The 22635-nt window shown below is 44.0% G+C and overlaps 2 protein-coding genes across 6 annotated transcripts in view; one reads left to right on the forward strand and one right to left on the reverse strand.

The window, feature by feature from the left end:
* The window catches only part of AKT3 (AKT serine/threonine kinase 3), a 246318-nt gene extending 240587 nt beyond the window's left edge, over positions 1-5731 (forward strand). The window contains exons 12-13 of one of the 3 annotated variants that reach the window (XR_013974863.1): positions 587-689; positions 5570-5709. Coding sequence is in view for 2 of the 3 variants with exons in the window: in XM_080909361.1 (XP_080765487.1) it covers positions 587-689; positions 5570-5655 (189 nt within the window). In the remaining variant the exon portion in view is untranslated. Of the gene's footprint in view, positions 1-586; positions 690-5569 lie in introns of all 3 variants that reach the window. The other 2 variants (XM_080909361.1, XM_080909362.1) reach the window with 2 other exon arrangements.
* Positions 5732-10792: 5061 nt separating this feature from the next.
* The window catches only part of SDCCAG8 (SHH signaling and ciliogenesis regulator SDCCAG8), a 184850-nt gene continuing 173007 nt past the window's right edge, over positions 10793-22635 (reverse strand). For 2 of the 3 annotated variants that reach the window (XM_080909337.1, XM_080909335.1), the window contains 2 exons: positions 18860-18986; positions 18130-18250 (listed from right to left, as the gene is read on the reverse strand). In XM_080909337.1, the coding sequence (XP_080765463.1) occupies positions 18206-18250; positions 18860-18986 (172 nt within the window). In that variant the 3' untranslated portion in view covers positions 18130-18205. Of the gene's footprint in view, positions 10870-18129; positions 18251-18859; positions 18987-22635 lie in introns of those variants that run through there. The other variant, XM_080909336.1, reaches the window with a different exon arrangement.

The raw sequence follows: 22635 nt of genomic DNA on the forward strand, positions 1-22635 counted from the left end.
TACTTTAGACCTCCTTAAGGATGCATCCCCTTGTGAAGGAGGGAGTGAAAGCTGTGGATGTGGCTTTTCACAGACTTGGGGATTGCTAAGAACTATGATTATAAGGCAAGGGAGGGCATCAGTGCTTGCTTATTCAACAAAACAAAATAGCAGATTTTTGGCTTTTTACAATAAAGGTGCAGTGTGGTCTGTGGTTACAGAATAGGTGTATTAAGTTGCCTTTAGCTTTTCTTTGTTGGTTTCTGAAGTTGTGCTGGGCCAGAGAGGATTTGTGATTCTCCTGTATCAGCCTGAGTATTCAAATCAGATCACAGGAGTGCATCACCACACCTTTATGTATTTAATGTTATGTATTTAATGTTAACCACTCAAGCAAGAAATTAAGCAAGGTTAGATTCTTGCTGCCATGGCAAGAACCGCATTCTAGCCTGGTGCCCAGCCCGTGATGGTCCCCACACCTGCTATCATTATGTCTACCTTACATTGTGACTCATCTCCTAGTCTTCACTGTTTGCTTGCTAATTATATCTTAAAAGTAAGTTTTCCTGAGTTGAAATCCATTTTCAATATTCTTTTCTTTTTATAGCTTGTACCTCCTTTTAAGCCTCAAGTAACGTCTGAGACAGACACCAGATATTTTGATGAAGAATTTACAGCTCAGACTATTACAATAACACCACCTGAGAAATGTAAGTATGCATACAGCATGATGACAGTCTGAAGTAGTTGGACTCAGTCCTTCCCAGAGTCATCGCTGTATCACAGATGAGACCCACCTGGGATTTTTATTCCATTTCTGTAAAAAATTGCAACGCCTCATGAGGGCATAGCAGAGCAACAGAAACAGACTTCCTGGATAGGACACTAGAGACCACATTCCAGCCTTGTTCCTTCCTCGAGGTTGTCTTAGCAGCTCTGTGATGCTTGTGGGCATACTTCTCAAGTAGGAGCATTCCCTGGTTCAGACCCTTGTTCCCTCCATCACAGCTTCAGAGCCATACTAGCTCTGCCTCCTCCTTACTTAGTCATTTTAAAAATAGTTCCTCCTTAAATAGTAGTATCTTTAAAGACAATTGAATTTGCTATTAATTTTATGAATATACTTTCCATTAAGAATGTACTAGGCTATGTGTTCACACACCATTTCACGCCATTCCATGTGCATTAATATATGCCTCATACTCCAAGAGATCCCATACATAAGTAGGTTTTGATGAATGAGGAGGATAAGGTACAATTTTGAGGTGATATTTGAAAAGCTAAAAGAATCCCATGAATAGGTGTGTACTATTCTTTAACATTTCTTCCTTTCTTTTCCTTGTTTTAACATTTTCTCTACTGTTGGTTGATACTGCTTATATACACTGAACGTATGTGAGACAGAATGAGAAAATGAAACGTTCTCCTGTAGTGGACATGATTACATGATTTTTGTTGTTGAAGCGTAAACTAGGACTCATCTGGAGTCAGTGGCCCTAAATCTGAGAGAGTGCGTGCCCAGAGGGGAAACGTGTGTGTACATATGTGCACTTCTGGTTCTTTTGTGTCTTTACATTGGTGAGAAGTGCTTAACTTTTACAAGTAAAGATGTTGAAGCCCAGTATCATATATGGCTAGAGCAGGGGTCACCAGTACAGCCAACAGTACACCAACCAGGTTCTAAGATGCCTATATGCTGAAGGAAGCTACATTTATTACTGGTAGACTTTTAGTGTCACTAAGAAGTTAGAGGCTGTTAGAATTCCCGTGGAGTTGTGGGCAAGCAGTTAAGGGTCATCTGAGTTATCTGGAGTGAGTATGGAAGAGTTTAGGACTAGAAAATCAGTAGCATAAACAGTGAACCTCCACAGTCTCAACCAAGTGAGGTGAGAAGCTGTGAAAATACTCCGCAGCTTTTCAGCTGCTGTTTCATGATTAACTTGCACTCCCAGTCTCAGGAGTTAAGGACCAGAAAGAACATCTTAATTCTTCCTGTCTTCATACTTGTGACTCAGACTTACGCAGCTGCCCTGATAGGAATTCTTATATTTATTTCTCAGTCCCTAAGACCTCTGAAATGATACTAAAATGATGACTAGGAGATGCTTCATATGCATGTAACTTTAACTTCTTTCCTTACCTTTATTAATCCACATGAGTGGGCCAGGTTGTATAAGGTTCGGTATCTTTGAAGGATGGAGTTGCATGGCAGCTATACAGCAAGCCCTTAGGTTAGCATAATTGTGGACATCAGAAGTAGAGTATGACCTTGCTCTGCTGCTGGGCCCTAGACAGTACAGCATCAAGAGTCCAACCAGTCTGGCATATGCCTCACAGGGCATGCCACAGACAAGAATTAAGGAATGTCTAGGGCTTCTCTCTCCTTGTTCGGGATCTCTTGGATGGAAAGGCAAGAGAATGGGTAGCTAAGCTTCACTCTCTCCTAGCTTCTGTTGAAGGGGGCAGTGACTAGTAAATGCAGTTCTTGGTTCTGAGGACCAAGGGAAGGACTTTTGCTTTGGCAGTTCATAGATTCTAAGTTTTCTGTATGGAAGAGAAAAGAGGCAACAGACCATTACTGAGCAGAGGGTAGTTTTCTGGTAGCCTTGAAACCACTGCTGCTCACAACTCAGGCACCAAGACTTGGCTCCAAAGCCCACAGGATGCCATTTGTCAGCAGTTGTCTTCCTAGTGCCACCTGGGTTTTATAAATCAAAAATTTTCAATTTTTTAAAAAAGAATCAGCAGTTAAGAAAGAAAGCAAAATGTTCCATTTTCTGAAAACAGCTGCAACAGTGTGCCAGATTGTCCTAACTGGTGTTAATTAATTGAACAGATTTTAGAATGTGTTGTCTTTCATTACATCCATCAATGGCCCTATGCTTTCCTCTCACAGAAAAGGAAAATTTCTTTGAGAGAGATCTGATCGCTTTTGCTACTGTCTAATTACCTTTGTTAAATGTTCTGAGAAAAGCAGGCACCGGGGACTATATGGATGCAGAGATTCAAATGTAGTCTATAAATGTTGGTCATGTAAATGTACGTATATTCATGACTGTTGTCATTGTACCTGCATGGTCTCCAGAGGAGGGTCAGCTTCACAGATATTGACTGGGTACCCTATTTCCCAGTTCCCTTCATTGCAGCCCTTGCCAGAACAGCACAAGTAAGTACCCAGGGAACTGCTGCCCTCAATTGGACATAGTCAAAGAACAAGCCCCATTGTAACCAACCCTAAAGGAGTAATCAAGAGCTGGAGTGGGTGGGTTTAAGGAAAGATAGGCCTGTGTGGGCCTCATAGTCAGACTGTAGATTCAGATTTGTTCCTGTTCAGAATTGTGTTACTGAAGTGACAGTGGAGACTGTCTTAATTCTCAGGAGAGAACATAAGTTCACCCTCTCTATCCAAGGGCAAGACTAAGGCCTGTCATGTAAAACCCTTCTAGGCCTAGGACAAGGTCTGGTTTCAACCATGAACTGGAGCAGTTCCTGTTGTCTCTCTGGGATAGAAAAAGCACAAAGCTTTCTTGAACATAGTATGTGGACTTGCTGTAGGTTTGCTGTGCAGAAACACTTGGTAAAACAAAGCTTTTAGTTGGGAAAACTGTTTTTGAGAGGTAATTGACACATATCAGAATTAGAACATTACTACTTCAGCTGACTCTTCTATAGATTTTATGCTGTGTGACTCAATGGTGAATGCCTCAAACCTTTCTCAGCTTTCAAACAGCTAAAGAATTTGATCTAGAATGTATATTGCTGTTGGCTTAGTTCTGAACCCATATTTTCTCAGGAGGCAGAGATTTCCTTCTGCCTCAGCACTACCTGGGATTGCTGTTCAGCTGCTGACACGGCGGTGGTCTCTTTGAGAAGGGAATTTTCATGGTGTCCTATACAAACTATGGGGTGCTCTACTAACTTCAGCAATAGTTCTACCTACTGCAGCAATAGTTTTTGGTGCATTTGAGCTGAAAATGTTAGGCAATGCCAATTCTATCTCACTTCTGAGGTCCCTGTGCAGTAAGAAAAGAATATGGAAATGATTTTTAAAAATCATTGTTTCAGATGAAAGCAAAGCCTTTTGTCAGGTGCATACAGTTTCTGTTCACAATTAATGCTCCCAGCAGAGCCTAGGAAACAAAAAGAATGTAACTAACTCTCCTAATGGATTTAAGGAAATGGAAATATTTTGCTTGAAAAACAGTTTGTAAGGCTAGAGAGAGATGATGTTCAGTAATTAAGAACATCTGCTGCTCTTTTAGGGGACCTTGGTTCAGTTCCTAGCCCCACATTGTGGGGAGCATAGCGTGTAATTCCAGTTTCAAGGTGCTTTAGCTTGTTTATATTGCTGTGATTAAAAACCATTATGAGAAGTAACTTGGAGAGAATTTATTTAGTTTACAATGTCCTGATCACAGTCCATCATTAAAGGAAATTAGGAGCTTAAGGCGAGAACCTGGAGGCAGGAGCTAACATAGAGGGCATGCTTACTGGACAACTCCCTATGGCTTGCTCAGCTTGCCTTTTTATATAATCTTGGACCTGTATGTACCCAGGGATGACAACACTGGACCTTCTTATATCAATCATTATTCAAGAAAATACCCCTGCACACTTGCCTACGGTGTAGCCTGATAGAGGCATTTTCTCCGTTGGAGTTTCCCTCTTCCAAAATGACTGCAGCTTCTATCAAGTCAGGAAGAGTGCTGTATAACCAGCACCCAGGGCATCTGAGGGCACTTGCACTCATGGGTTTTATATTAAACACACACACTCCCTCCTTCCCTCTCTCTGAACCTATACTCCTCCCTCTCGTACACACACACAGACACACACAATAAAAACAAATCATGTTTTAGAAGGTTGTACTGACTAGTTTATCCTGATTGCAGGATAGTGTTCTGTAGACTTTGGAGATGATCAGGAGTGTCTTTGATAGAGCTTTCAGGTACTTGGCCACACCAAAGGAAGAGCTTTGTAATTGTGGACTCCACTTAGAACTCTTAGAGAAGAAGAGGTTTTACATACAGGAAAAAGATATGAGAGGGCATTCAAACTTTCTGTAGCCCCATCCTCTGTGGCTTGCAGATTCTTGTTTTCCTGATGAGCCAGGATTTGTAATCTGCCCTTTGGTTTTTGTCTTTTTTCTTGTCCTCTTTATTTTATTTTAAAGTTTTACTACGAAAAATAGAGAATAATGAGTTAATCAATAGTAAATATCGACTAATAGTAAATATTGCTTAGGAAGATTAGTTTGCAGTCATACATAAATAACCAGGAAGAAAAACTAGGAGCACTTTGGAGACCTAATGAGTTCTGTAGTGTTCAGTGACTTGTAATTTAGAACTTTATGCTTTCCTGAAATGCAAGATTCTTGAAAGTAGAATTCTGGGGTTTTTAAGTGTTTAATCTTGAAATTTTGATGTCTTAGAGATGATTTTATAATATTATTTCTGTGTCGATCATGTATATATAGAAATGATTGTTGTTTAAACTCAGTCTTCCTGAGAAGGTGATGAGAAGGACTGTCTGTGTGTGTAGGCAGAGCAACAGTAAAAACTAAGTGACAGGCGCTATTTGCCGCCCACAGATGACGACGATGGCATGGACTGCGTGGATAACGAGCGGCGGCCACACTTCCCTCAGTTCTCCTACTCTGCAAGCGGACGGGAATAAGTCCTTCAGTCTGTCTCCACAGTGTCATCTTAGATCTGCCACTGAATGATTCTGGACATCTCCACAAGTCCTCGCTCTTACAGTTAGCAGGGGCACCTTCTGACATCCCTGACCAGCCAAGGGTCTTCACCCTCACCACCTCTCACCCACATGAAACCATATACACAGACACTCCAGTTTTGTTTTTGCATGAAATTGTATCTCAGTCTAAGGTCTCATGCTGTTGCTGCTACTGTCTTACTATTATACAACTTTCAGAAGTAATTTTACAACCTTTGGGAGTCATGAGCCCATCATTCATTTGTGCATCAAGTGTCATCTTCTTTTGGTTTTTGGTTTTCCCTAGCAGTGAAGGCTAAATGAGATACACTGATTCTAGGTACACTGTTAACTTTCTAGGAGATAAATCAAGAACTAATTAGACTAAGAAGATTTAGTTTATATTTCTGAACAAGCAAGCAATTGTTGAAGGGTGGTGGTGAGTGCAGGTAAGAGTTTAGCAACGCATGTCTGCCCAGCACATGAAGTGTGTATCACTGATATTTGGCTGTAATCCTTAGGAAACATTAAGAGGACTAAAGGGCTGATTTGAGATACATGTTTTCTTAATTTCTGCTTGATATTGTGGAGGAAGCCCAGTGCCACCCATGGACGCCCAGATTCTGAGGGCAAATAAATGGACATCGTTGGACCAAGTACTGAAGGTGCAGAGTCACCTAGAGAGTCTTAGGATCTACTTTGTACCAGAGAGTATTTTCCCCTGGGCTTGGCAACCTTTCCCCTTCTTGATATTTATCACCTCTGATGGCTGAAGAATGTAGACAGTGTAATGATCCTGCTGTCGCCAAAATCTATACACCAAGGTGAACAGGTGTTTGTTTGCCTTACCAGTTTTGAAGTTTTTACTTTCAGTTATAGGTGAATTAGCTTTTCCTCAGATGTTAAAACTTTGAATGTCCTTTATGGTTTTGTTTATATTACAGTAGTATTTATTTTTTAGTGATAAGAATTGTGTTGTCATGTTAGCAAGTGCAGCTCCAGTTCACAGGTCATTGCCTGTGGTTTCTTTTGATCCATGTGCAAGGAATGTACACACCCGTTAGAATCATGCACTTTTTCTCCTGTGTAAGAAGAAATGGTAAGGCTCTGGGATCATATCTGTTGGTTAGAATCTGGTAAGAATCTTTGGGAGAAGGGATGCTGTAATTTAACCCCTTGGAGCTGAAATGAGAAAATCCCCAACTCCCCAGTGCCAAGGGGTTGGTGGAACAATGGATGATGTTGTTGTCACTTGAGTGGGGGTGAGAGTAGAGCCTGGCATGAAGCGGTGGAGAAAGCTGAGACCCAAATGATGACAAGAAATGAACTCTACTCAGAAAAAGGAACACATCACAAATATTCACAATAGGAAGTGAAGTATAAGAAGCTGATGTGTTTATTCTTATCAAGGTACATTCATTACTGAATCAAGCCATCAGGGAAAACAACAAAACAAAACACCTCTAGCTTTTATTTTTCTGTACATACTCATGTCTCTCAACCCAAACATTGCTAACTGAGAGGGGACATGTATGCAAACCTCATCTTTCTCCTTCATTAATGATGATCTTCAGATTAAACCCTTTGGTGCTAGGAGCTGACACTTTCCAAAGCAGACTATGAAGTCCAAGGATCAAAGCCTTTCTTGCAGCAAGCAAGAGGCCAACTGCTGCTCCAAGGAGTGATCATAGAAATGGATTCCAGTTACTGACAGCTCCCAAACGGAAGACTACAGTTTGACATAGCAGTGTTACTGCATTGTCTTTTTGAGTAGGAAGTCATGTTCCCATGCAGATTACTTGGCCTCCAGGCTCAGACTTAGGGAAGCAGAGCCGCTGCTGGCGGTGGCTGGCCACTGGGACTGCTGGGGTGTAAAGGGCATTTTACTAAGGCAGCTAAGACAGACTCAGACATAGTAGGAAGTTAAAACAGATGTGTATTCCTACATCTGCATTCTTTTTTCCTACATAGAAGTATGTTGAATGTTTCACACTGACAAGGAAGTAGATTAGATGGTATGTCCTTTAAGTTTCCTTGCATCCATTCTGTAAAAAAGAAAGAAGTAGGAGAGGAAGAAAAGCAAGCTGAATCTGGCTGATGTTCAGAGCATTTATCCCTCAGAGGAAGCAGACATTGTACACTAAGCACACAGTTCATTTGTTTTGTCTCTCCTCCCAAGTTTTAAGGTAATTTCATGACCTTGGTCAAGGATACTTGGTGAAGATTAATGAGGGGACATTGACAGTGCCTCAGGCTGGCCACTCCTCACACCTGGCCCTTGGTCCCCAGTCATTCAAGGGGTTACTCATCCCATCCCTGACTCCCTGAGTGTCACAGCAGGTGTGTTCTTGGCTGTGATTTCAAGAATTCTTTCCTTGCAGTCTCCACCAGATGTCAGTTAAAGGGCAGGAATAGAGCGTAGACTCTAAGGTCTTAAGTAGCCTAGGCCTACAGCTTAGGGTTCTGCCAGTTGAAATGGCCTGAAACCTGGCATCATAATGTCTGGATGCAGCTCTGGCTTTGTGATTCTAGCTCCTACCAATTCCACCTTGACCTTTTGTCACCATCAGGGCTATCTGGGGGAAGCTGGCCACTTCTGCGCAGGCTGCTGCCAGTGTGCTCACAGCTTGGCTCTACACTGACGACATAGATTATCCCAGTATTGTTTCCATTTCCCACCTGACCTCCAGCTTCTCAGAGCTGACTTCTTGCAGGGGCCACATGCTTCTCTTTCCCTCACTAACTGCAGGGCCTCCACCACACCTCAGTGCACACACTTTTGCTGTACTGTCTGTACAGTCTACACCACAGTTCCCTCAGCTTGCTCCTGGTAGTGCATTACAGGCAAGCATGAAATGTAAAGTATTTATTTAAATAAAAAGGAAACCTGAATTGGTCATTGAGTCACCTCCCTGTAGATTTATAGTCTATGACATGTTTTGACTTTCTAGTTCTGCTAGATCCATACAAGATCTGGTCATCTGGTTAAGGGTTTGAAGCAGACACAGCTATGAACACGGATGCTGTCATCACTGTCACGGCTGGCCATGCTGCAGATGTTTGTGTCCTTATGTTTATGACCCACAGGGTGTGACGTAACTACCAAGAACCTGATTTTGTACACTGTGCACCCTCAGTTATCTCACACTCTTTGATAGGACACACATTACTTCCCGCGTACAGACAGCTTAAATAAAGCCCTATGTCAATCGGCTACTTCTCTGTTTGTTGTTGTTGAATATGGCTCAGTAATTTCAGAAAACGAAATTTCGTTCTTTTCTGGAAAAGTGATTATAGCCCCAGCTGTTATTAACCAACCCCGTATATGAAGGTGTGAACAGGAAAAGAGGTAAATAGATAAAATACATGCGGGGTGTTTTTACTTGACCAAAATGCCAATAGCATGTTTGTACAAACTAATAAAGGGCTAGGAGTGGAGTCACTGGCCACCAGCAGTCGATTTTAAGGCACATCTACTAGGATGCCAGAGAAAGAATAGGCTGCAGACCCTAAAGGTCTGAATAAGACATGGTGTGGGTCCAGAGTGCAGCTTATCACTAATGTCTTCCTGATAACATACTGCTCCGAACACTTCCTGCCAAGTATATCTTTAACCCTTCGTGTCAGCTCACAACTTAGACCGAGTAACTGATGGCTAGAATGTTGGGGTTACGTTGTTTTGGATGGGGTGTATTTCTGATTTTACCTCATGCTACAATTGTAGAATTTGGCTTTGCTCTTGTGAATTCAGCAGAGAGAGGAATGACCGTTGGGACCAGTTAGTCAGGCATGCATGTGTATTTCTCTCACAGCCAAATTTGGGGGCATTCTTACATGCGCTGTCCTCAAAATCAACTGGGGTTGGCAGATCTATGAGGCTGAACTAAAGTGACCTCTACAACTCTTTAAAGGTGCTATTTTTAGAATATTGTGTAATTTATTCATGGTATACATAAAACAGGATTGAGGACAGTTAAAATACAAGACAGCTGTCTAGCACATTTGATGAAACCAGAAACTTCTGACTCAGAATAGAAGTTGTGCTGTTCTAGGCTTGCACCTTTGACATGCCCCAGAGATGAGGATGGCCCATGCACCGTCCTGCTAGCACTAACTCCATGGCCTAAGCTGCATGTTTGTGAGGGGCAGGCTGAGCATGTGGACACCAGGCCTCAGCTAGGAGCCCTGGGCTGCTGGGCTGCTGGCAGGGAGAGGTGAGGCCTCACATGCAGCCTTGTCCTCAGTGTACCATCCCACCTCAAACACCACGACCATCTCAGCATCCAGGCTTTGTTTCCATCTGTCTGTCTGCCTTTGTTTTTGTCTTTGTTTTGTGGTGCTGGGGAAGGAACCCAGGGCCTCACACATGCTGGGCAAGTGCTCTGCCACCAAGCTATACCCCACACCTTCCAGTGTCCATTTGTATTTCTTTAAAGCATTTGAGGGCTTGACTGTATAGTAGAAATACTATTTTAGACTAAGAATATGATCTGTGTACAGATATTTGATATACTGTTAAGTAAATTTTCTAATTTCACATACATTTGTTTTTAGGCTCCTCTCAAATACTGCTATTGAAGACAAAATCTGACACCATCGAGCCAAAGATGCCTTTTTGGGGGGAGGGGGAGGGGTTTGCTTTATGTTGTTCAGAGAATGGGAAAAATAATGCAGAGTGCTTCCTGAGTGCACACAGTTCAATGGGAAATACTGGATGCTGGCTAAAGGTAGACAAGGGGGAAGAAAAGGGTGACCGGCAGGAAGAGAGGTGGTCTTCAGTACACTTTGGCTGACTTCAAACATGTGCCTTTTGGTGTGTTTTGTCATTGCTACAAAATGAAAAGGAAACAGAACAACTCAAGTCTTTTGAAAGGTCATTTTATTAATCCCTGTGCAATAGAGACAACGTCAGTCAGTGACTTGAAGCTGTTCTGAGCACACACTCCCAACTAGCCCTAGCCAGTTGATGCTGAAGCACTCCCTGTCTGTAGCACAGGGACAGACCATGGCATGAGGACAGCCCCCCTGCAGTCCCCGGTGGTGTCTCCCTGGGGAGGTTTTGGTGCACTGTGGCACATTAAGTACAAATCAGATGAATGTAAATATCTCTTTGTAAATCATTTATTTCACTCTGTTTCATCCAGGTCAGCAATCAGATTGTGGCATGCTGGGTAACTGGAAAAAAATGATAATAAAAAGTAAGTTTAAATAGATCATGGGTATTTGTTTTCTCATTTGCTGGTTTAGTCAGCTGTTATCACTGAAGCTTTGGAGAAAAGGTTTCTGATGCTAAAAAAATATGAAAATTATGTGTAGCCAAATGTATTGAAAAACTGTGCCTTACTCTCTGCTACCAGAGACCAAAAAAAAGCCCCTTTTGTACATTGTTATCAGTGTATATACTTCTAAGTGTTCCTTCTGAGAGCAGCCTGTACTCCAGCCTGCACTTCTACCTATGGACAGTTGACATTGTGACAGTGTATTATTCGACTCTTTGTTAGGAAACTGATCTGACATTACAGGGGCAAAAGTGGGGGGAAATTGGGATGGTACAAAGTAGCAAAACTAGTCTGTCACCTGTAGTTTCTTATAACATGTACAGATGTGGTTTTACATTTTTCACCCACATGCTAAAAGGTAGGATCCATGATACTGAGGTCTCTCATTTATAAGATACTGTACTTGTTGGTAGGGGGGAAAGGCAAGGGTTAGAAAAATTGCTGAACACGATTCCCTGGTGACTTTACAGACACTGCACAGAAGCACACTAGGCATATCAGAATGTCTCCCTAGTTCTGCAATGCCTTCAGTGGAAGATGGCCAGCTACAGTACTGTGGAAGTCTGAGGAGAGCTGTCTGTGATAGCCCCAGAACTGCAGTTTCTACTGGGCCACCCAGCCTTGTGACTAGAGCTAGCAACCAAGGGAGAATTCTGCTGTCTGTTGGGATCTATGATTCCCAGGTAGGGATTTCTAAGTTTGGAGAGGAAACATGTTGGAAATGCCTTTTCTTTTTCTTTTCCCCTTTGGAAAAGGTTTTGTGTGCATTTCAGGTAGATGTTACCAGGTGTGAGTAGCATGAAGGTGGGACTGTGGCAAAAGGCAAAACAAGACAGTGTGAGGTTAGTAATGAGCTTTTCAGAGCCTGTGAGAGTTCTGTTCTCAGACTCTTCCAGAGAGGGTCTGGGATGTCAGTCAGTCACCAAAGCCTGTGACCAATTTAGCCAGCAGAGGTTCCCTGGCAATGCTAATGCCAGCCTTCACTGAGTAAGCTGATACTGGTTCTGAAAGTGACTATTTGGGATAACCTCACCCCCCACCCCATTCCCCGGTGCTCTGAAGATAACCAGGTGAGACTGGCTGCCTGGTATGCTGGATCCCTAGACTTACGGGCTTCTAGCCCAAGAGAATACATGACTGAACAAGCGGCAGCACAAACATGACAAGCATATTTCAGAGGTCAGAGGTGAATGAACTTATGCAGAAAATCCCTCCTAAGTTCAGACAAGTGAGGCCTGGTGACAGAAAAGGGAGTTTTGCAGCAGGAATTTTATTAACCCAGAGTGCATTTCTCAGTCTCTGAGTGCCTGTGATTCCAAGGCCATCTAGTAATCACTGGGCTCCCCATTTATACCTTCCCTACCCTTCTGACTGGAGACAACCTCCTGCGATGATAAGATGTGAGGCAAAACAGGAACACATGAAGTCACATGCTCATGGAGCAAAAGCGTGTCCCTCTTCAGTCGGTACTAGGCTTCGGTTTGGGTGGGCATGCAGTTTCTTATTGCCACCACATATCCCCTTCAAGTCTTGTACTCTGGCCTGAGTCTGCCACACTGTCTACTAGAGTGACATTTTTCAGTGAAGCCTGATCTTTTCAGAGACACAAAAATATGAGTTAGTATTATAGTCTGACTTATCTGTGGTCATGTGTCAGGGGTGTTATTAATGTGTATTTCTGTCCTCAACACAACAGACACTGTTGTCTCAGTCTAGGAGAGAAGGTGTGTGTCTAGGAAATATTCTCAGCTTGGAACTACAGCTTGAGCTCTTGACAACTGTCTTCCCATTTAGCCTTCACCTGTTACCATGACCCCTGGGTAACACAGGTCCTCTGGATCTGTGACTGCCCGGTAAGTAGAGGAGAGATCCCCCTGCTTTCTGGGGTACAGCCCGATGTAGCTGGCCCTCGTGCTTGTCATTTTTACCTTCTACCACAGCCTTTTCTCCAAACCTTGGGGTTTGTGCTCAGTTTATTTCTGAACTTTATTTTAAACTTGGCCGTTTAAGAAGTGAGATGTGTGGGGTGACCCCAAGTGCTGCCCAGCTGACTATGCTTTAGGGTCTCCAGCCCTTCTTGCTGCTGGGTTGGATACCTGCTTTGTAGTCTGGGCTGCCATTTCCTTTGTTTCTTTTCCTTTCCCAGGATGGACTTCTTGCTGTGTGGCCCAGGCTGGTCTCACCCCAGCCTCCTAATGACTGCCCACAGACCTCTCTGCCCTTTACTCTAGTTCTACAGCCCCTCAAGTCAGCATTCTTCCCTATTCTCCCTCTGTACATTGTCCCATGGGGTGAGGTCCCCAAATGCTGTTCCTACACCCCTGGCAGTAAGCATCTGCTTTTAAGAGTAGGGACTTTCTTTCTTAGTGGTCCTTCCAAGCTTGTTCTGAGGTGACAGAGGTGACAGAGGCTCTTGGATCCTCTCTGGCTTGCCTTCCTTGCCAGTGCTATATACCCAGCTACCCCACTTTCCCATAAACCACTCCTTCCTTAGGTTACATCATCCATCTGCCTGAGAGAATATGAAATGACTTCTCTCCAGTGGCCCCATAATCCAGCTGTGATATTGACAGTGATTCTACAAAATTTAGCAGCACCTGGACTGGGCTCCAAATGGGACCTAACCTGTACTTAAGATGCAGAGCATGTTAACTCCAAATACATAGTTCCCAAGATCTGCCTCCTGTGGTACATCCATGAAGAACGGAGCAGCTGACATGACAGCATTATAAAGGTTAAGATAACAGACAACCTAGAATGACTAACCCAGACAGGGAGAGAGGAGTATCCTGTCTGTGTGCTACAGACCATTGTGGGTTGTGAAGGACATCAGTTTAGCAAGCTCAGTCTACCAAGCTCAGCAGTGCCTCTCAGACCCTAGAGCAGCCTCTCCAACATAGGCCAAAGCTTCTGGCAGGAATACAAGGATTCTGACCACTGTCAGCTATGAAGCAAGGCAGGAAGTCACAAGTCACCGTAGACCAGCACTGACTCCTTGCTGGCCACATGTCTGAGCTTTTGAAGACAGCTGTGGTTCCCTTCCACCGATTGTCTGGCTTTGCTGCCTCTACAGAAACCAGAGCCAGGAAAAGGTAGAAAGGGGAGAGAGGCAGTCCACAGACAAAACAGGGCTTCATGTAATGGGAGGCAGCTCTGTGTAGGCTAGAAGCAGGGGTACTCTCGCAGGAGCACCTGCAAAGTGTCTTCTAAGTGTGCAGGTCATCACCACTAATCCTCCAGGGTCAAGTGCCGTTATTTTGGTTCCCAAGCACTTTCTCTGCACAGGGGCAGGTATCTGTTTTATGTGAGTCATATTTCCATGGGAAATAAAATTTAAGAATTCCCAAAGGACAGACAGTGTCACCAACAGCAGAGTGGAGCCTCTGGCTGCCTTGTGTTTGAAAGCGTTAAAAATGAAGACAACATTGACATTTGGGGTTGTAATGTGACGGAATTGCCGTCTTTTAAAGGCAAGAACCACTTATCTCCACTGCATGTAATATTCAGTGTTTTGTTCACTTGTCTAATTGGATTAAAATATTTAGCTCCCTTTAAAAAGTTGATTGTGAATTTATATTGTAAAATATAATGTCTAACTCAGAAAGCAGAAAGAGGAGCAAATGCATCTGAAGCAATATAAAATTCAGTGTGTTCCACCCACTTCTATTCTGGACGTACACATCCTTAGACAAAGGGAGCTCTTAGAACGGGCCTCTTAGATGAAGTCTAGTGCGCTCTTCAGTGTTAGTGACACACAAGGCACCTAGATGAACAGCGAAGCTAACTGTGTACTGTTTCAGCTGCTTGGGGAAGTCTCTGACTTCCCTGCGATTATGTTAGATTATGTTCCCCAGGGTCTTGTGTCATTCTCTAAAAACACCCAGCAGCAGGGAGTTAATGACATCGTAGCTGCATATGTTCAAGTTGATTTAAAAAAATATGCAAGTCACTTTGGTTGACAGTGTCTTGTACACAGTTTTGAAAGAATCGGGGCAAACTTTAACAGAGTCAGTTTTTATTTGAAAAATATTTTCTGGGAATGTATCAGTGTTTATTTTTGAGACTGACAATTCGGGTGAAAATCAGGATAAAAACAAAAAAACAACAATTTGGTTGAAATCAAATTGTTTGTTTTCATCTATTTAGAATTCTTTCCAAAAAATCCTGGTTCAGGAGGAGGCTTTGTAAATTATTTTATTTGGTGTATTTTCTGTTCCATTCATAAGACACCATCTGTCTTGCAGGTAGTTAACTGTATGTGGGCCCTGAAGTCAGCTAGGCAAAGCCCCTGAGCTCTAGGAAGGACAAGATAAGAGTGACTGCCTCTAGGTCCCCACCCCAGCAGCAGTGGGTCTGGCCCACCCTCACTTGAACTGCCCATCACCAGCCTCAATGCTGTGTCTGCTTCTACTCACAAGCAGGCCTCTCCTCCCTCATGCTTATTTTCAACTCTATTCAATGAGTCCTTTGATGTAATGAGATAATGTCGATGATCTTGAATAGAATCACATATGGCTGCTGGATCCATGCACAACTTTAAATCAAATTAGAAAGTACATTCACTGCCAAGAATGCTTAAAAGTCATAGGGCCAACTGATTAACCACTGACACGGCAGCTTCTGACTCTGTTTTCTAAACTGTGAGTGATTCATAAGAAGGGACTCAAAGGGAATCCCTCCCCAGACTGAATGCTGAGGATTGAACAGGCAGGCTGCTCGGGGTGACAGCTATTGCAGGATGCCAGGCAGCTGAAACCAGAGTCATTACCCAGTAAGTAACTTAAACTCATCTTGATGGAAGAAACAACTCTCCCAGTGGACAGAGCATTTCTGTTCTCTTCCCTTCTTCCATACCCATTCTCTCCAAGAACAGAATCCAATTTCCTCACCAGCAGGTCCCACCCTTCCTGGATAGATGTGAGTCTTTGGGTTTAGGCTTCTGACCCCAACCCTGCTCCACACTTTGCCCAGACAAGCCTTGTTCAGTGCCCCTGGAACACATGGTCCTTGCCCACAAACCACCTCCACACTACCACTATGGCAGCTCTAGCCTCCATACTCAGGCAAGGAGAGAGAACAGGTACCTGGCTCAGCCCTCACATCAGTGTCAGGCTGAGAACTTAGGTGTTACTGCCAAGGTAAAATTAAGCAAGTATGGTCATGTCCACACAGGGCCTTCTAAAGGCCCTTTTCTAAAAGCTCCTCCCAGTGTGAATCTCAAGAAGTTAAGAAAGCCACCATTAGTCAAGCCTGAGGTAGGAGCATAATATATACCAGCTGGAATATCACCCTGTACCCTAGACTTTCCTACCACCTGGCAGGTATGTAAGCTCTACAGCCAGAAGTAACATTGGCACATAGTCACTCACAATCAGGACAGTCTTCCTTCAGTGGGCAAGAGGGCTGTGTGTGACTCAAATCTAAACAGAAGCCATTAGAATAATCAAGGCTTAGAAACAAGGCATTTCCTGTTGGACTTCACCATTCTTTCTCTGAACAGGCTAGAGCTTAGGAAACAGAGCCAATTTGAAGGACGTGACTAAGCTCCCAAGCAGCTGTCTGGGTCAGAAAATACCCACTCTCTTTTGGGTACTGAGCAGATAGAGAGTTTTCAGAGTTTGACATGCAAAATTAAGCTATTATGCTTAATTCATCCAGGCTGAGAAAATGGAAGCCTTCAGCCACACCATTGCCACACTGGACACAGAGACAGCTATAAGCCTCAGATACCCACAAGTCCAGCTGGAGACAGGTCAAGACACAGTCATTCCCTCTGCACCCATAAAGAACCACTTTCCCAACCAGATACAGTCAAACTTTGACTTGCTTGCTTCAAAGATTTTTTTTTTAAATCAGTTTACAATTCATGTTTATTTTGTGGCAAAAAATGAATCACAGAAGCCCAAGGCCACCAAGTGCCAGCATATGGAGACCAATGCAACATTTGTACTAAAGAGTGGACTCTGGGTTTAGAGACTGAGCAAAGAGCTTGTAAAACCTCTAACTACTCCCAGCATTTGCAACAGGGAGCCATTACCTCTGCCAAATTTCCTTCATTCTGGTCATCTTAAATTAACACCCAGAATAAAATTTCAATATAAAAAGCCCCATCCAAAATGCTCCAGACAGGCCAGTATCAGAGAGCAAGGGATAGGCAAGTCATTTGTATTGCCACTGGCAAAGGAAGACTTTTTCCTAGAATATTTTCTTTTAAATGCAGTGAATTTAGAAATTCTCAGGCTTTTAAAACTCAGGAAAGGACTTCTAAAAATGTCTCTGTTCCATGTTAAGATCTATGTGCGCCATAAAGAAGGCTGGTGATTAGTCCAAAGGCAAAACTCATCACACCATAGACCCTAGTCCTTCATCACATGTCACAATAGCCCAGTCACCAAAGGTGGCTCTGGTGACTTTGGACTTTGATGAATCAGTTCTTCCTTGAATCTGGGTTATAACCAAAATCAAGCTCCTCAGCAAGGAGATGGACTTAGCACCAGAGCACAGTAGGTGCTGTCACTGCTTGGCTCTGTGGGGACTTCTCGGGAAGGGGAGAGGGTGACTCCAAGTATGGGGCATTTCAGGCTACTAAGTTCCTAAGATCCCACTGAGTACACCACTACCCCAATATGCCTGGTTCTTTCATTCCCATGCTACCTATGAGGGCAGAAGCTCAGGAGAGCCATGAATGACTTGGCCAAGGAGGAGTTGTTTCTGGCTACAACTCCAAACTAAGGTTCTTTTTGTCTTTACAAATTACCACAACAGCTTGTAAATGGAAGCTCCTGGGTCTGCTTCCAGACACGTCTTGGAGTGTCAGAGGTCACCACAATCAAAGTGTTTATGCACATTCCAGACCATGGTCACTGTGTAGTCAGAGCCTGATGACCTGTACCCTCCAGTGCACACTTCTCCCACTGTGTGAACTCTGACTGAACAGGCTGAATTTCAAGGCAGGTCAATACTGTCAGCTCAAGGTCCTTTTGAACGGAGAATGAGGAATGGTCTTTCATCCTTTCACGTCCAGATGCAAGCACACATACACACCCTTATCTCCACAAATTGCTTGATTGGGCAAAAACCTCAGAGCCTCTCTGATGTGAGGAGAAGCTGCCAAGAAGAACAGTAATTTTAGTGCCACCCATCCAACTCACCTGGGCTCTTTTCCGCCATTATCTAACCTGAATGGGGACAGCTTGGGCTCTGGAGTCACTTAGGTTCCATTTGCTGTGCCCCTATTTGCTAGCTGAATACGCTTGTTTGAGCCTCAGTTTCCCTATCTGCAAAATGGAGACAATGATATCAGCCTTGCTGGCTTGCTTAACTGGACAGAGTGAGAGCATGTTTTAGACAGCTGTCTGAGGAATTGGGCTAAGACATCTGATTACTCTCTTGAGACCTTCCTATCTGGGAGCACCTCTTTCTTCTATTGTTAAAGTCCTCCCAGCCTCAGGAGCAGTTCACAGCTGCTCCTCTGTGTGTTGGGCCTGACCACTGCCATTCCCCTTCCCACCAGTGTTTCTGCATGGTGTGGCTACCTTTGGTATGCCTGGGTGTGCCTACATCTGAGGAGAGACAAGCCTCAGTCAATGATTTTTCATACACCAATTGGCAGGCCCTCCCTCCCACCTCATGGCCTGACCTATGTGATCCTCAGGGATTTCGGCCTGTGACACTGCAGCCTAGAAAGGGGGAAGGAGGGGTCATGCATGTTGCTATGCTGCACTGGGCTGCCCTGTCCTTGAGCTGTAGTGGGCTTTGTGTGTGCTCCAACGTGGTCCATGGCTGCCCTCAGCCTGGTCCACAGAGGTCCCTGTGTGCGCTCCCATTCAGCACTGGGCTCCTTGGTCCTTGGGCTGGAGCTGATCCCATGTATCTTCACATCCTACCTGGGCTCGCAGCCGCTCCACTTCCTCTGACAGGTTCTGTCGCTCCAGGAGAAGCTGATTCTGCTTGTTAAGCAACTGCACCAGCTGCTGCGCTGTGGCCTGGCCATGCTTATCCAGCTGCCTGAGTCTGCAGAAAAGGAATTCGAGATGGGTTCTGAGAGCTGGTTGCTTTGGAGAGCATAGGGGACAGTGACAGGTGTTAGCGCCATCAATTATATGTGTTGACATTCCAATGCAAATGACAAAATACTCAGGGAAGAAATGGCTTACTTTGGCTCATGTGTTCATAAATTTCTGCCCATCATTAGCTAACTGCATTGAGCCCATGGTTTCTTAGCTGCAGCGCTTTGGGTCTATGGCAAGACAGCTTTCCTTGTGTTGGCATAAGTGGTAAAGGAAGCCCTCACTTCAAGGAGGGTAAGATACAGAGAGGAAGCCAGTGTCTCAGGACGATATTCAACACCAAACCCTAGTAACCCAACATCCTCCCATTAGGCTTCTCTTAAAGTTCCAGCACCTTCCTATACCACTGAGAGAACCGCTGGGGACAGTGAAGCCGGAAACTTAATTATGTAGCTGAGAGAAGCTGAGAGAAAACCAAGGTGCAGTAGGCTGGTCCTCACTCTGGGGCCACTGGCCAGCACTTGTTAAGCTGGATGCCTTCTAGCAAATGACAAGGGAAGTAGCCCCTCAACATGTTCTGGATAAAAATCAATCCGGGCAGTTGAGTATAGAAGGAAGACTGGAGCCTCAGACTCACAGACAGATAAGGAGGGGGGGGGGGATCTAAATCCCATTGTCCACATGGAAGCGGATGGGACGGGCAGATTGCAGCCCTGGATGTGGATGGGTGAGGCTCCAGAAACACTGAACTAAGGGCTTTCCATTATTAATCCCTGTCAGTCACGGGCTGCGGCCTGCTGACCAGATGTCTTCAAAGATCCTAAATTTGTCCCTCTGCTGATAGGCCCTTATCCCCAGACTTGCTAATTCACTCCAGCCATTATCTTCATCTGTCCACAGACAGCCCGTAGAGTCACTAGCACATGTGCCTATGGAAGGCAGCTTTGGGTTAAATTTAGAGTGTAGCTGCCACCCAGCTCTTCTCTGGAAGGAGAGGTGCAGTCTGCCTCTGCCTCAGAGGTCAGAAGCAGCATTGCAGAGCAACACATAGCCACAGGAGAGGGGGTCAGGAGCTCTGTAGACATGTCAAATGCTCCCACACCTGCTGGTGCCTGCATGCGGCTGCTGACCCGGAGCCTCCTCACTTCAGGCTGTTCTCAGGTAGTGCTTCTGGTGGGTTCCAGTGCAGGCACCTCAACACACGGCTGTAAAGCATGGCATACCCCGCCCCCAGCACCTTGCTTTGCAGATCCTTGACTTGGCTGGAGTTAGACTCAGAACTCCAGCCCTGCCAGCTCTTGCAAAGCAGGTGAGCTCCCAGCTCTCAGTCACACCAAGGTCGGTCAGTCAGTCCGGGTGCTTCTCAGCTGGAGCTGACTACTGTGCAAGGAGGAGAACAAGAGTGCAGAGTCTGCACCATGCATGGGTGCCCCCTCTCCATGCTTCCATGGTCCTCAGATATACTGCAGAGTGGAAGGACCCAAGAGCCCAGCTTAGTTTTCCACCCACCCCAGTGGCCTCATCAAACCTTGGCAATAGCTCATTTCCTGTCTGAGTCTGTACTGCACCCTTCCTCTGCCCCAGGGAAAGAAAAACTCAAGTTTCCCTGGGGAAATTTTGCCACAGCTAATGCAACACTTGGACGCTCGCATGCCTCTACTCTGACACCTTGTCACAGGACAGGGTGTTCTGGGGCACCAATCTCCCTGCTACAGAGGAGACAGACATGAATGAATCTTGTGTGGACTGCCTTGCCTGGGACTACTGTTGCCTAGGCAATCTGCTGACACATATATGTACCCCCTTTCTTTGTAGACCCTGCTCTGATGGAGCCCTGGAGGGGTTCCCACAGGGCTACTGACAGCTTTTTTGTTTTTCCCTGAGAAGCAATTAACTGTTCCCTGTTCCAGCCAAGCAGGTGAGAAAAACCATAGCTAGTAGTTGAATTGTATAATCCCAAGGTAGCTTCCCTTAGATCAGGTCCTATTGACATCCTAGCTTTATGCTGCTGTGAACAAGTGGGCCATGATGTTTGTGAGCAATCCCTAAGCCTGCGGTGGGGGTAGCAGGTCATGGGCGTCAGGAAAAGCCAAGTGCTGGAGCACCCAGGTGAGAGGAGTTAAACCATGATCCTGTCCCCACTAGGAGCCTCTCTGTGCACAGGCTGATGTCACACTCACAGGCTCAGTGCCCGTGCTCCACCTGTAACTACACACCATGCCAGGCTTGGCAGTGTTTCAAACCACTGATCACTTTATGAAGCTACTCTCAGGTATGATTTTCCTTCTTTTAAAAAGATATGTCCCCTAATGTACTGGAGACATCCCTATACTGTCACCCCATATTCACCAAGAAATACAAACATAAACTTAGTACCTTAAAACACCCCAACTTCATATTTACTAGAAGTAAACACAGAATTTAGAAAAAAGAATAGTTGAGGAAAAACACTTTATGGAAGTTCTCTGGAGATACATTATGAATGCCAAGCAGAGATTTTTTCTTTGTTTTATTACTTTGAATTCTTATACTTGCTTCTAATTAGTATACAAGGAATTATGCTTCATTGCAGTATTTTCAAACATAATTTGTTTTGTTAATTTTTTTACCTCTTTTCTCTGCTCCCTTGTTCCACCCCACCACCCTGTAACCTTCCAGCACTAAGACTCTCCCTTTTCCTTTCCTGTGGCATGCTTGCTGTTGTATACTCTGCTGCTTTTAAAACTTCTTGTGGCCCTCCACTAATCCTCTTTCTAGTTTAATGATGATACAATTCCATCCAAATACACAAACATAGACAGACAGAAATGTGTGTGTGCGTGCACACACACACACACACACACACACACACACACACACATCTTTATACTCTCAAAGCCTGTCTCTGGTGACACATTTTCTCTAGCACAGTATCTCCTAAGCCTCACCAGACAATGCTGCAAACTAGGGACCAAGCATTCAAATGCCCAGACAATGGGGAGACAGTCTCTTTTATTTATTTACTTTTCTTATGGAACTTCTTTTTTTTTTTTTTAATTGAACAACTTTATTTTAAAAAAAACAAAAATAAATGTACAGATTTTAAAAGCACTTTTTGCATAACAGTATATGGATACATTTTTGTCAGTACTTGATTTTTTTAAAGATTTGATAGTATGCATTGAAATTTTACTAGTTACAATGAGCATAAAGTACATGTAAAACAAGATGTAACCTGGAAATAGTCAAAGTTTTCTTGGTGTGTAAAGATTAAGCATAATGATTTTTCATTTTCTTTTTTTTTTTTTTTTTTTTGGCCTTTGTTTTTGTTGAACTTCATATAGTCTCTGAGTTGTTTCTGGGGTATTCAGAGCTTTCTGGGGTTAGGTTAGTATCCAATTATCAGTGACTGCATATTATGTCTGTTCTTTTGTGACTGGGTTACCTCACTCAGGATGATATTCTCTAGATGCATCCATTTTCTTAAGAATTTCATAAAGTCATTGTTTCTGATAGCTGAGTAGTACTCCATTGTGTAAATATAGCACAATTTTTGTATCCATTCATCTACTGAAGGACATCTGGGTTCTTTCCAGCTTCTGGCTATTATAAATAGTGCTTCTAAGAACATTGTGGTGCATGTATCTTTGTTGTACTTTGGAGGTCTCTGGGGT

This window comes from Micromys minutus (assembly GCF_963924665.1).
Source record: "Micromys minutus genome assembly, chromosome: 1".
Taxonomy (NCBI): Eukaryota; Metazoa; Chordata; class Mammalia; order Rodentia; family Muridae; genus Micromys; species Micromys minutus.